The sequence below is a fragment of the Heteronotia binoei genome, chromosome 2, assembly GCF_032191835.1.
Source record: "Heteronotia binoei isolate CCM8104 ecotype False Entrance Well chromosome 2, APGP_CSIRO_Hbin_v1, whole genome shotgun sequence".
Classification (NCBI taxonomy): domain Eukaryota; kingdom Metazoa; phylum Chordata; class Lepidosauria; order Squamata; family Gekkonidae; genus Heteronotia; species Heteronotia binoei.
In genome coordinates, this window is record NC_083224.1 from 7,410,476 (window position 1) to 7,424,441 (window position 13,966).

At 51.2% G+C, this 13,966-nt stretch overlaps 1 protein-coding gene across 1 annotated transcript in view; it reads right to left on the reverse strand.

Annotated features, from left to right (window-relative positions):
• The window catches only part of TM9SF4 (transmembrane 9 superfamily member 4), a 67,672-nt gene that overhangs the window by 26,358 nt on the left and 27,348 nt on the right, over nucleotides 1–13,966 (reverse strand). The window contains exons 6-10 of the mRNA XM_060230531.1: nucleotides 13,551–13,674; nucleotides 7,800–7,918; nucleotides 6,773–6,884; nucleotides 3,097–3,167; nucleotides 353–485 (exon numbers count right to left, since the gene is read on the reverse strand). Of these exons, the coding sequence (XP_060086514.1) occupies nucleotides 353–485; nucleotides 3,097–3,167; nucleotides 6,773–6,884; nucleotides 7,800–7,918; nucleotides 13,551–13,674 (559 nt within the window). The remainder of the gene's footprint in view (nucleotides 1–352; nucleotides 486–3,096; nucleotides 3,168–6,772; nucleotides 6,885–7,799; nucleotides 7,919–13,550; nucleotides 13,675–13,966) is intronic.

A 13,966-nucleotide genomic window follows, 5' to 3' on the forward strand; every position in this document is an offset into this window, starting at 1 on the left:
GACCCTCACTTGTCTGATCCAGCAGGGCTCTTCTGGTGTTCCTATGGGTGTCATGTAGCTGCCACTCAACCCAGAAGCTGGGAAAGTCCGTTTTAGTTTTTGTCAGGGCTATACCAATCATTCACAGCAGTATGGCCAATGGCTGGCAAGCCACAAAACAGATGGCACTAAGCCAGGGAGAACTCTGGCACAGGCGGCACACCCTGAGGCTTCCCTCCCACGATGCTGCCACAGAGCTATGAAGATGCAAAAGCCGCCCAGCCCAATTTCCCGAGATGTGACCATCCAATCCGAGAGAAGGCGCCACCCTTGCCCACATTCAACAACCCCCCACCCACCCCAGATAACTTACAAATCACAATCAGGATCATGCAAAACAGTTGGATTCCGGAGCCCAACAGGGAGCTGAGGATCATGGGATATTGAGGAGGCCTGAAGACATCACCGTGGACCAGCTTCCACCCAGACTCCTCCATGGTGTCTTCCTGCAGAGAAACCCAACAGAAGCCGAGACTGAGATCAAATCCAGAAAGGGAACCGGGCATGCGGAAGGAATGACGGGTAATTAGCCACAAGCTATTCAGCACTATCGTGCATTCAAATTGCTAACAACTTTAGCTGAGAATCTAGGTCAGCAGACAAAGTGGGTGAAAGAACATAAGAATGTAAGAGAAGCCATGTTGGATCATGCTAATGGCCCATCCAGTGCAACACTCTGTGTCACATAAGAACATAAGAGAAGCCCTGTTGGATCAGGCCAGTGGCCCATCCAGTCCAACACTCTGTGTCACATAAGAACATAAGAGAAGCCCTGTTGGATCAGGCCAGTGGCCCATCCAGTCCAACACTCTGTGTCACATAAGAACATAAGAGAAGCCCTGTTGGATCAGGCCAGTGGCCCATCCAGTCCAACACTCTGTGTCACATAAGAACATAAGAGAAGCCATGTTGGATCACGCTAATGGCCCATCCAGTGCAACACTATGTGTCACATAAGAACATAAGAGAAGCCCTGTTGGATCAGGCCAGTGGCCCATTAAGTCCAACACTCTGTGTCACATAAGAACATAAGAGAAGCCCTGTTGGATCAGGCCAGTGGCCCATCCAGTCCAACACTCTGTGTCACATAAGAACATAAGAGAAGCCCTGTTGGATCAGGCCAGTGGCCCATCCAGTCCAACACTCTTTGTCACATAAGAACATAAGAGAAGCCCTGTTGGATCAGGCCAGTGGCCCATCCAGTCCAACACTCTGTGTCACATAAGAACATAAGAGAAGCCCTGTTGGATCAGGCCAGTGGCCCATCCAGTCCAAGACTCTGTGTCACATAAGAACATAAGAGAAGCCCTGTTGGATCAGGCCAGTGGCCCATCCAGTCCAACACTCTGTGTCACATAAGAACATACGAGAAGCCCTGTTGGATCAGGCCAATGGCCCCTCCTGTCCAAGACTCTGTGTCACATAAGAGAAGTCCTGTTGGATCAGGCCAGTGGCCCATCCAGTCCAACACTCTGTGTGACATAAGAACATAAGAGAAGCCCTGTTGGATCAGGCCAATGGCCCCTCCAGTCCAACACTCTGTGTCACATAAGAACATAAGAGAAGCCCTGTTGGATCAGGCCAGTGGCCCATCCAGTCCAACACTCTGTGTCACATAAGAACATAAGAGAAGCCCTGTTGGATCAGGCCAGTGGCCCATCCAGTCCAACACTCTGTGTCACATAAGAACATAAGAGAAGCCCTGTTGGATCAGGCCAGTGGCCCATCCAGTCCAACACTCTTTGTCACATAAGAACATAAGAGAAGCCCTGTTGGATCAGGCCAGTGGCCCATCCAGTCCAACACTCTGTGTCACATAAGAACATAAGAGAAGCCCTGTTGGATCAGGCCAGTGGCCCATCCAGTCCAAGACTCTGTGTCACATAAGAACATAAGAGAAGCCCTGTTGGATCAGGCCAGTGGCCCATCCAGTCCAACACTGTGTCACATAAGAACATAAGAGAAGCCCTGTTGGATCAGGCCAATGGCCCCTCCTGTCCAAGACTCTGTGTCACATAAGAGAAGTCCTGTTGGATCAGGCCAGTGGCCCATCCAGTCCAACACTCTGTGTGACATAAGAACATAAGAGAAGCCCTGTTGGATCAGGCCAATGGCCCCTCCAGTCCAACACTCTGTGTCACATAAGAACATAAGAGAAGCCCTGTTGGATCAGGCCAGTGGCCCATCCAGTCCAACACTCTGTGTCACATAAGAACATAAGAGAAGCCCTGTTGGATCAGGCCAGTGGCCCATCCAGTCCAACACTCTGTGTCACATAAGAACGTAAGAGAAGCCCTGTTGGATCAGGCCAATGGCCCCTCCTGTCCAAGACTCTGTGTCACATAAGAGAAGCCCTGTTGGATCAGGCCAGTGGCCCATCCAGTCCAACACTCTGTGTGACATAAGAACATAAGAGAAGCCCTGTTGGATCAGGCCAATGGCCCCTGATCCAACAGAGCTTCTCTTATGTTCTTATGAGACACGGAGTGTTGGACTGGAGGGGCCACTGGCCTGATCCAACAGAGCTTCTCTTATGTTCTTATGAGACACGGAGTGTTGGACTGGATGGGCCATTGGCCTGATTCAACAGGGCTTCTCTTATGTTCTTATGTGACACAGAGTGTTGGACTGGAGGGGCCACTGGCCTGATCCAACAGGACTTCTCTTATGTTCTTATGTGACACAGAGTGTTGGACTGGAGGGGCCACTGGCCTGATCCAACAGGGCTTCTCTTATGTTCTTCTGTGACACAGAGTGTTGGGCTGGATGGGCCACTGGCCTGATCCAACAGGGCTTCTCTTATGTTCTTATATGACACAGAGTGTTGGACTAGAGGGGCCACTGGCCTGATCAAACAGGGCTTCTCTTATATTCTTATGTTCTAACACCTGTTTGCTGAGAGGCTCCTAAATGATCCCTCCCCACCCTCCATTTCATTATGAGGCTGCCTCCTCTTGCCTGCCTCTTCCGAAAGGAGGTTTAGAGAATGCAGTTTGAAACAACCTTCCTCCCCTCCAACAACACACACACACACACACACACACACACAGTACTTACAATGTCGTCTTCCTTATTATAGTTGGCAATATCCTTCCGGAGCGTCCGGATGATGATCATGCTGAGAATACCTGAGAGACACCAAACCCAGAATGAGCCCAGGTGCTTCTAACCTACCCTCCTGGATCCCAGAATGAGCCCAGATGTGGCTTCCTCCTCGGGAGGTGGTGGGCTCTCCTTCCTTGGAGGCTTTTAAGCAGAGGCTAGATGGCCATCTGACAGAAATGAAGATCCTGTGAATTTAGGGGGAGGTGTTTGTGGGTTTCCTGCATTTTGCAGGGGGTTGGACGAGTTGACCCTGGAGGTCCCTGCCAACTCTAGGGGGGAGATCTGCACCCCATGAACCTTCCACCATCCCTGCAGTTCACGTGTGGCCACAGCTTTGCTTGCAGCGGCCTGTCCACAGTGCTTGAAGTCCTAGCCCCTCCTCCCGTCATTTAATCCATAGATATGCCTCTGCATCCCTCCTCTCCAGGGTAAACATTCCCAGCTCCTTCAGCCATTCCTCAAAGGAATTGGTCTCCAGACCCCTCACCATCTTCGTCGCCCAACTAGTCAACTAGTCCAACCCTCTGCACAATGCAGGAAACTCACAAACACCTTCCCCTAAATTCACAGGATATTCATTCCTGTCAGATGGCCATCTAGCCTCTGTTTAAAAACCTCCAAGGAAGGAGAGCCCACCACCTCCTGAGGAAGCCTGTCCCGCTGAGGAACCACTGCAACTGTCAGGAAGTTCATAGAATCATAGAGTTGGACGGGATCTCCAGGGTCATCTAGTCCAACCTCCTGCACAAGGCAGGAAACTCACAAACCCCTCCCCCTAAATTCACAGGATCTGCATTGCTGTCAGATGGTGATCCAGCCTCTGTTTAAAAACCTCCAAGGAAGGAGAGCCCACCACCTCCCGAGGAGGAAGCCTGTTCCACTGAGGAATCGCTCCAACGGTCAGGACGTTCTTCCTAATGTTGAACTGGGAACTCATGATTTAATTTCAACCCATTGGTTCTGGTCCTATCTTCCGGGGCCACAGAAAACAATTCTGCACCCTTCTCTATAGGACAGCCCTTCAAGGACTTGAAGATGGTGATTCTATCACCTCTCAGCCGCCTCCTCTCCAGGCTAAACATCCTCAGCTCCTTCAGCCTTTCCTCATAGGACTTGGTCTCCAGACCCCTCACCATCTTCGTCGCCCTCCTCTGGACCCGTTCCAGCTTGTCTAGATCCTTCTTAAAAGGTGGTGCCCAAAACTGAACACAAGACTCCAGGCGAGGTCTTACCAGAGCAGAGGAAAGCGACACAATCACTTCACGGGATCTGGATACTAATACTTCTGTAGATACAGCCCAAAATGGCATTTGACTTGGTTTTTATACCCCACTTTTCTATAAGCTAAGGAGTCCCAGGGTGGCTTACAATCCCCTTTCTTTCTCTACAACAGACACCTTGCGAAGTAGGTGCAACAGAGAGCTCTGAGAGAACTGCTCTTGAGAGAACTTGTGACCAGTCCAAGGTCACCAAGCTGGCTGAATCAAACAACTTTATTGCGGGGGGCGGGGTTTGCCTCAATGTTGGATTTTTATTACTGTTTTTAAGCCACTCTAGGCTGGTTCCCGAAGAGGCAGCTGGACTACTAAACCGGTCGTTCGTTTTTAAGGCACCTTGAGGTTCTGGTATTATTGCTAATAACATCCTAGTATTTCTCCCTCACAAGGTGTCTGTTGCGGGGAGGGGAAGAAGACGACAACATTGGTGTTGCATCCCACCCTCCGCTCTGAATCTCAGAGACTCAGTGTGGCTCACAATCTCATCTGGTGTAGTGGTTAAGGGTGCGGACTCTTATCTGGGAGAACCGGGTTTGATTCCCCACTCCTCCACTTGCAGCTGCTGGAATAGCCTTGGGTCAGTCACAGCTCTGGCAGAGTTGTCCTCGAAAGGACGGATGCTGTCAGAACTCTCTCAGCCCCACCCACCTCACAGGGTGTCTGTTGTGGGGGGAGAAGGTAAAGAAGATTGTGACCACTCTGAGACTCTTGAGATTCAGAGTATAGGGTGGGATATAAATCCAATATTTTTTCAATATCATCTCCGTTCCCTCCCCCCCACACACACACAACAGACAATCTGTGAGGTGGGTGGGGCTGAGAGAGCTCTCCCAGAAGCTGCCCTTTCAAGGACAGAGTCTCAGAGTGGCTCTCCTTTATCTTTTAGCGCTTATTGTTCTTAAAGGTGTTTTCTTTCTATTTCTCCCATGGGATCCAGGGAACTGGGCATAGGAAGCTCTGGCTCTTTCCTTCCTTCCCCAGGGGACCAGGAGAGGGAGGAGCCTCAGCCAATAGAAGAAGAAGATGATATTGGATTTATATCCCGCCCTCCATTCCGAAGAGTCTCAGAGCGGCTCACAATCTCCTTTACCTTCCTCCCCCACAACAGATACCCTGTGAGGTGCGTGGGGCTGAGAGGGCTCTCACAGCAGCTGCCCGTTCAAGGACAACCTCTGCCAGAGCTCTGGCTGACCCAAGGCCATTCCAGCAGGTGCAAGTGGAGGAGTGGGGAATCAAACCCGGTTCTCCCAGATAAGAGTCCACACACTTAACCACTACACCAAACTGGCTCTCCAATAGCAGAAAGAGAGGCTTGGCTCAGTAGCTCTGCTGTGTGATTAAAAGAACCTGGAAAAACTAGCTCTGTCTCCCCCCCTTCCTCCCCAAGGGAGGAGCCTCAGCCAATGGAGAAGATAGAGGTTTTGCTCTGAGCCCTTATGGGAAAGGGCGGAATAGAAATCCACCTAGATAGATAGATGATAGATAGATAGATAGATAGATAGATAGATAGATAGATAGATAGATAGATAGATAGATAGATAGATAGATAGATAGCTCCTGTATGATTGAGTAAGCCTTGCAAAGCAAACTGGGATACAGAAGGAAGCAAGAGGGAGGGAGAAGAAGATGATGATATTGGATTTATATTCCGCCCTCCACTCAGAGTCTCGGAGCGGCTCACAATCTCCTTTACCTTCCTCCCCCACAACAGACACCCTGTGAGGTGGGTGGGTCTGGAGAGGGCTCTCACAGCAGCTGCCCTTTCAAGGACAACCTCTGCCAGAGCTATGGCTGACCCAAGGCCATTCCAGCAGGTGCAAGTGGAGGAGTGGGGAATCAAATCCAGTTCTCCCAGATAAGAGAGCTGTGGCTGACCCAAGGCCATGCTAGCAGGTGCAAGTGGAGGAGGGGGGAATCAAACCCGGTTCTCCCAGATAAGAGTCCGCACGCTTAACCGCTACACCAAGCTGGAGAAGGAAGCAGATGACAGCCAGTTGCTCAGGAGCCTGATAGGAGCCCTTCGGGGGCCTGATTTGGCCCCCCGACTATACGTATGACACCCCTGGTCTAGATGGCCCCTCACTGGCCTGACCTAACACGGCTGCTCTTAAGCGATTGAGCAACCTGCTAAAACTGCGCAGGGAGTCTAGGATCTGAACTCAGGCCCTGGTTACAAACTGAGCAGCACTTTCCCTACAGGAGAACAACATGTAAGATGTGACCCCCCCGCCTCTCAGTCTTAGAAAGGCCCAGGCATGCAGGCCATTTAGCTTACCACGTAGGAACAAGTCCGTCACCTCCCCCACCCACCCAGCCAGCTTTTCCCTCTGTTTCCCCCGCATCTCTCTCACCAGAAAGGAAGAAGACGACCACCACGGAGTTGATGATGGAGAACCAGTGGATCTGCACGTCGCTCATGGTGAGGTAGGTGTCCCAGCGCGAGGCCCATTTGATATCGCTTTCCTGCCAGAGAAGGTGAGCTGGATCAGACCACCTGGTGGGGTCACCGTTACTCCCGAGGGTCATTTTTGTAGACAAAAGGGGTGCCGGAGCTCGTTAGCACCACTCATTTGCATATGCCACACCGCCCCGACGTCACCGGAAGGTGCACCAAATTATATCAGCTCAGCATCCACCTTAAAAGGCTTCTTGAATTAGAATTGTTCGAATAGAACCTTTTTCTAATAGAAGGCAGCTTCGTACGTGGAACACGAAAAGCTGCCTTTGACTGAACCAGGCCCTTGGTCCATCAGGGTCAGTCTTGTCTACTCAGACTGCTGGCGGGTCTCAGGCGGAGAGAGGTCTTCCCCATCACCTCCTGCCTGGTCCTTTTAACTGGAGATGCCGGGGACTGAACACCTGGGACCTTCTGCATGCCAAGCAGAGGCTCTTCCCCTGAGCCACGGCTCCTCCTCCTGGCTCTCCAGGGTCTCAGGCTGAGGTCTTTCCCATCACCTCCTGCCTGGTCCTTTTAACGGGAGATGCCAGGGATTGAACCTGGGACCTTCTGCATGCCAAGCAGAGGCTCTTCCTCTCAGCCAAGGTTCCTCCTCCTGGCTCTCCAGGGTCTCAGGCTGAGGTCTTTCCCATCACCTCCTGCCTGGTCCTTTTAACGGGAGATGCCAGGGATTGAACCTGGGACCTTCTGCATGCCAAGCAGAGGCTCTTCCCCTGAGCCATGGCTCCTCCTCCTGGCTCTCCAGGGACTCAGGCTAAGGTCTTTCCCATCACCTCCTACCTGGTCCTTTTAACTGGAGATGCCGGGGATTGAACCTGGGACCTTCTGCATGCAAAGCAAAGGCTCTACCACTCATCCATGGTGTTCCCCTCAAGCTCTCAGGCCAGCCTCTGCCTGCTGCTTCTCGCGCTACCCCTTACCTCCCAGCGCGCCGAGTAGGTGAAGAGCAGCTTGTTTTCCTTGGTGGGATCGATCTCCTGGGGAGCCGAGCTGGCAGCTTCGGGCAGGATGCAGACCCCGCTCTCCTCCGCCTTCAGGTCTAAAGAGCAAAGTTTCACATCAAGAGAGCCCCAGTTTTCTTTTGCTAAGTCCTCCCCCGCCCAAACCAGAAGCCCAGATCCCATGGAAGAAGAAGACGACCACGCTGGATTCATATCCTGCCCTCCACTCCGAAGAGTCTCAGAAGAGCTCACAATCTCCTTTACCTCCCCCCCCCCGGCCTCCAACAGACACCCTGTGAGGCGGGTGGGGCAGAGAGGACTCTCAGAGCAGCTGCCCTTTCAAGGACAACCTCTGCCAGAGCTCTGGCTGACCCAAGGCCATTCCAGCAGCTGCAAGTGGAGGAGTGGGGGAATCAAACCCGGTTCTCGTAGATAAGAGTCCGTGCACTTCACCACTACTCCAAACTAGCTCTCAAGAGACAGACACCCTGTAAGGTGGGTGGAGCTGAGAGAGCTCTGACAGAAACTGTCTTTTCAAGGACAACTCCTGCCAGAGCTACGGCTGACCCAAGGCCATTCCAGCAGCTGCAAGTGGAGGAGTGGGGGAATCAAACCCAGTTCTCCCAGATAAGAGTCCATGCACTCAACCGCTACTCCAAACTGGCTCTCAAGAGACAGACACCCTGTAAGGTGGGTGGGGCTGAGAGAGCTCTGACAGAAGCTGCCTTTTCAAGGACAACTCCTGCCAGAGCTCTGGCTGACCCAAGGCCATTCCAGCAGCTGCAAGTGGAGGAGTGGGGAATCAAACCCGGTTCTCCCAGATAAGAGAGCTCTGGCTGACCCAAGGCCATCCCAGCAGGTGCAAGTGGAGGAGTGGGGAATCAAACCCGGTTCTCCCAGATAAGAGAGCTCTGGCTGACCCGAGGCCATTCCAGCAGGTGCAAGTGGAGGAGTGGGGAATCAAACCCAGTTCTCCCAGATAAGAGAGCTCTGGCTGACCCAAGGCCATTCCAGCAGCTGCAAGGGGAGGAGTGGGGAATCAAACCCGGTTCTCCCAGATAAGAGAGCTATGGCTGACCCAAGGCCATTCCAGCAGCTGCAAGGGGAGGAGTGGGGAATCAAACCCGGTTCTCCCAGATAAGAGAGCTATGGCTGACCAAGGCCATCCCAGCAGGTGCAAGTGGAGGAGTGGGGAATCAAACCCGGTTCTCCCAGATAAGAGAGCTCTGGCTGACCCGAGGCCATTCCAGCAGGTGCAAGTGGAGGAGTGGGGAATCAAACCCAGTTCTCCCAGATAAGAGAGCTATGGCTGACCCAAGGCCATTCCAGCAGCTGCAAGGGGAGGAGTGGGGAATCAAACCCGGTTCTCCCAGATAAGAGAGCTATGGCTGACCAAGGCCATTCCAGCAGGTGCAAGTGGAGGAGTGGGGAATCAAACCCGGTTCTCCCAGATAAGAGAGCTCTGGCTGACCCGAGGCCATTCCAGCAGGTGCAAGTGGAGGAGTGGGGAATCAAACCCAGTTCTCCCAGATAAGAGCACGCGCACTTCACCACTACAACAAACTGGCTCTCTGGAAGCATCATGCATACACACATCAAGTGGCACACGAGGCAACTTGACAGCACTGTTCCCACGACCGCAGTGGAGAGAGCACCCGCTCGTGGCCCCTTCTCCGAAAGAGGCCCTAGACCAGGGCAGTGTTCCCTGTAAGCTGAGTTAAGTGTGAGCTGGCTCGTAATTTTTTAGCCTCCAGCTCACACCTTTTTTCCCTAAGCTCAGGGAAAATGGCTCCAGAGCAAACTAATTTATGCCGGAGCTCACCACTTGAATGCCAGCAGCTCACCGAGCAGAATTTTTGCTCCCAAGACTCTACAGCAGGGGTGGCCAACGGTAGCTCTCCAGATGTTTTTTTTTGCCTACAACTCCCATCAGCCCCAGCCATTGGCTACGCTGACTGGGGCTGATGGGAGTTGTAGGCAAAAAAAAACACCTGGAGAGCTACCGTTGGCCACCCCTGATGCCTATAATTACTCTACAGCTTAGAGGGAACATTGGGCCAGGGGTAGCCAAACTCAGGCTCGGGAGCCCCACGTGGCTCTTTCACAGATATTGTGCGGCTCTTGAAGCTCCCACCGCCCAGCTTCTTTGCAGCTCTCAAACCTCTGAGGTTTTTTTGTTTCTTTGCCTTTTACTAGGACTTTTTTATTTCTCTCTTTTTCTACCTTCCTTTTTTGATTCCAGCGAAAGCTGGGTTCGGGTAGCCGGCTCTAGGTTGACTCAGCCTTCCATCCTTCCAAGGTCAGTAAAATGAGTACCCAGCTTGCTGGGGGGAAAGTGTAGAGGACTGGGGAAGGCAATGGCAAACTACCCCGTCAAAAGTCTTGCCATGAAAACGTTGTGAAAGCAACGTCACCCCAGAGTCGGAAACGACTGGTGCTTGCACAGGGGACCTTTCCTTTAAGGGACCCCGTGGCGCAGAGTGTTAAAGCTGCAGTACTGCAGTCCTAAGCTCTGCTCATGACCTGAGTTTGATCTCCGACGGAAGCTGGGTTCAGGTAGCTGGCTCGAGGTTGACTCAGCCTTCCATCCTTCTGAGGTCGGTCAAATGAGGACCCAGCTTGCTGGGGGGAAAGTGTAGAGGACTGGGGAAGGCAATGGCAAACCACCTCGTAAAAAGTCTGCTGCAAAAACGTTGTGAAAGCAACGTCACCCCAGAGTTGGAAGTGAGTGGTGCTTGCACAGGGGACCTTTCCTTTCTTTTCTTTTACTGTGCTAGTCGTGGATTGCACCTAATAGTAATGACTCGATAGTAATTTTTGGAATAACCTGTAATAGCTTGCATAAAAATTATTTAGGCAGTTAAGAATTACTTAATAGTTTAATGATAATATGGGTTCAATTCGATTGATTGCATATTGATGCAGGCATTACTGCCTTAACTTTAATCTTGTTTTCATCTCGATCTCTCTCCTTGGACAGAAAATGGCTTACATATCTAGACACATCTATGCCACTTAAAATTCTTACTAGATATTTTATCGTGGGGATGCAAGTATTTATGCTTGTTTACAACATGATTCCATCCGATTAATTCATTGTATAGGAGTATTAATATTGATATTAACTTGCATATTTTCAAAATTCAATAAAATATATAAACGAAAAAAACCTCTGACGTTCGTGTCTGGCGGCTCTCAAACATTTGTCGTTTATTCTGTGCGGCTCTTACGTTATGCAAATTTGGCCATACCTGCCCTAGACACAGGGCTTCGCCCCCCTCTCAGACAGAAGGTGAAGCTGCCTTATACTGAATCAGCCTATGGAGGGATCTCAGTACTAAACCATGAAGAAACTTCCCACTGATACGATCCTCACCCAGTCTCTCATAATTTTCTTTTAAACCCCCCCCCCCAATAAATTAAAGTCCATTCACATGAGTCTGCAGTGCTTCCACACCCTTCCCCTTCCTGCACTAAGGGCAACTAGAATGATTAAAGGTTTGGAACGCTTTCCCTATGAAGAAAGGTTAAAACGCTTGGAGCTCTTCAGTTTGGAGAAACGTCGACTGTGGGGCGACATGACAGAGGTTGACAAGATTCTGCGTGGGATGGAGAAAGCAGAGAAAGAGGTCCTTTTCTCCCTTTCTCACAATACAAGAACTCGTGGGCATTCGATGAAACTGCTGAGCAGTCGGGTTAGAACGGATAAAAGGAAGTCCTTCTTCACCCAAAGGGTGATTAATGTGTGGAATTCACTGCCACAGGAGGTGGTGGCGGCTACAAGCATAGCCAGCTTCAAGAGGGGGTTAGATAAAAATATGGAGCAGAGGTCCATCAGTGGCTATTAGCCACGGTGTGTGTGTGTGTGTGTGTGTACACATAATTTTTTTGGCCACTGTGTGACACAGTGTTGGACTGGATGGGCCATTGGCCTGATCCAACATGGCTTCTCTTATGTTCTTATGTGACACAGAGTGTTGGACTGGATGGGCCATTGGCCTGATCCCACAGGGCTTCTCTTATGTTCTTATGTGACACAGAGTGTTGGACTGGAGGGGCCATTGGCCTGATCCAACAGAGCTTCTCTCATGTTCTTATGTGACACAGAGTGTTGGACTGGATGGGCCATTGGCCTGATCTAACATGGCTTCTCTTATGTTTTTATGTGACAAAGAGTGTTGCACTGGAGGGGCCATTGGCCTGATCTAACATGGCTTCTCTTATGTTCTTATGTGACACAGAGTGTTGGACTGGAGGGGCCATTGGCCTGATCCAACAGAGCTTCTCTCATGTTCTTATGTGACACAGAGTGTTGGACTGGATGGGCCATTGGCCTGATCTAACATGGCTTCTCTTATGTTTTTATGTGACTCGGAGTGTTGGACTGGATGGGCCATTGGCCTGATCCCTCAGGGCTTTTCTTATGTTCTTATGTGTCACAGAGTGCTGGACTGGATGGGCCATTGGCCTGATCCAACATGGCTTCTCCTATGTTCTTATTTTGGTTTGATAATGGCATCCCTTTTACCTGTGTATCTCAGACTGAACACACACACAAAGCTGCCTTCTGCTGAATTGGATCTTTATTCAAAAAGGTCAGTCTTGCCTGCACAGACTGGCAGCTGCTCTCCAGGGTCTCAGGCAGAGGTTTTTCACACCTACGACCCAATCCTTTTAGCTGCAGACGCCAGGGAATGAACACGGGAACTTCTGCATGGAAAGCAGAGGTGGCCCCAGCCCTCAGGAAAGTGCTTGCCTAGGAACCCGCGAAGCTGCCTTCTGCTGAATCAGACCATCTGTCTGTCCATTGGGGTAAGTATTGTCTACTCTGACTGGCAGCGACTTCCCAAGGCCTGGCGGAGCAGTTTCGCACCAGCTACACGGTGATCATAGAATCCTAGAGTTGGAAGGGACCTCCAGGGCCATCTAGTCCAACCCCCTGCACAATACAGGAAACCCACAAACACCTCCCCATAAATTCACAGGATCCTCATTGCTATCAGATGGTCATCTAGCCTCTGTTTAAAAACCTCCAAGGAAGGAGAGTCCACCACCTCCCGAGGAAGCCTGTTCCACACATTAAGCACTCCAACTGTCAGGAAGTTCTTCTTAATATTGAGCCAGAAACTCTTTTGATTTAATTTCAACCCATTGGTTCTGGTCCTACCTTCTGGGGCCACAGAAAACAATTCCACACCATCCTCTAGAGGACAGCCCTATCACCTCTCAGCCACCTCCTCTCCAGGCTAAACATCCCCAGCTCCTTCAACCTTCCTTCATAGGACTTGGTCTCCAGACCCCTCACCATCTTCGTCGCCCTCCTCTGGACCCCTTCCAGCTTGTCTAGATCCTTCTTAAAATGTGGTGCCCAAAACTGAACACAAGACTCCAGGTGAGGTCTTACCAGAGCAGAGCAAAGCGATACCATCACATCACGTGATCTGGACACTAATACTTCCGTTGATACAGCCCAAAATCGCACTGGCCTTTTTAGCCACCGCATCACACTGCTGACTCATGTTCAGCGTATGATCCACTAAGACCCCTAGATCCTTTTCGCACAGACTGCCGCTAAGACAAGTCTCCCCCATCCTATAACCATGCATTGGATTTTTCCTATTTTCTCCTTACAGGAGATGCCGGGGATTGAACCTGGGACCTTCTGCATGCCGAGCAGGTTCTCTGCTCCTGAGCTGCAGCCCCCCCCCCCCCCCCACTGACACAGCTTACCGGCCAGCTTAATGCTCTGGGGGACGACTTCAAAGCGAACCACCCGGTAGTTTTGCTCCTGGTTCTCCTCCACATCCTCTTTGTGGTAGTACAGGATGAAGGACAGGTGATTGTGCAGGTAGAACTGCAACAGACATTAAAATGCAGGTAAGCGGCTCTGGAGGAACACAGGAGGCCAATGAAGATGTGCAGTGTCCCCTACCCCAGACTTCAAGCCTCTGGGAGGAGATAGCAGTGACATGATACACGTTTCCCAACCTGCTGCGGGAGAAGGCTGATATGCAGCCTTCTGCATATCATTGCAAACCATCCCCACTGCAAACCATCCCCAACCAAGCGTGTTGTGTGCTCAAAAGACGCTTATGTGGCGGGGACGGTACGTGTGACATTCCTGCACTGTGCAGGGGGTGGGACTA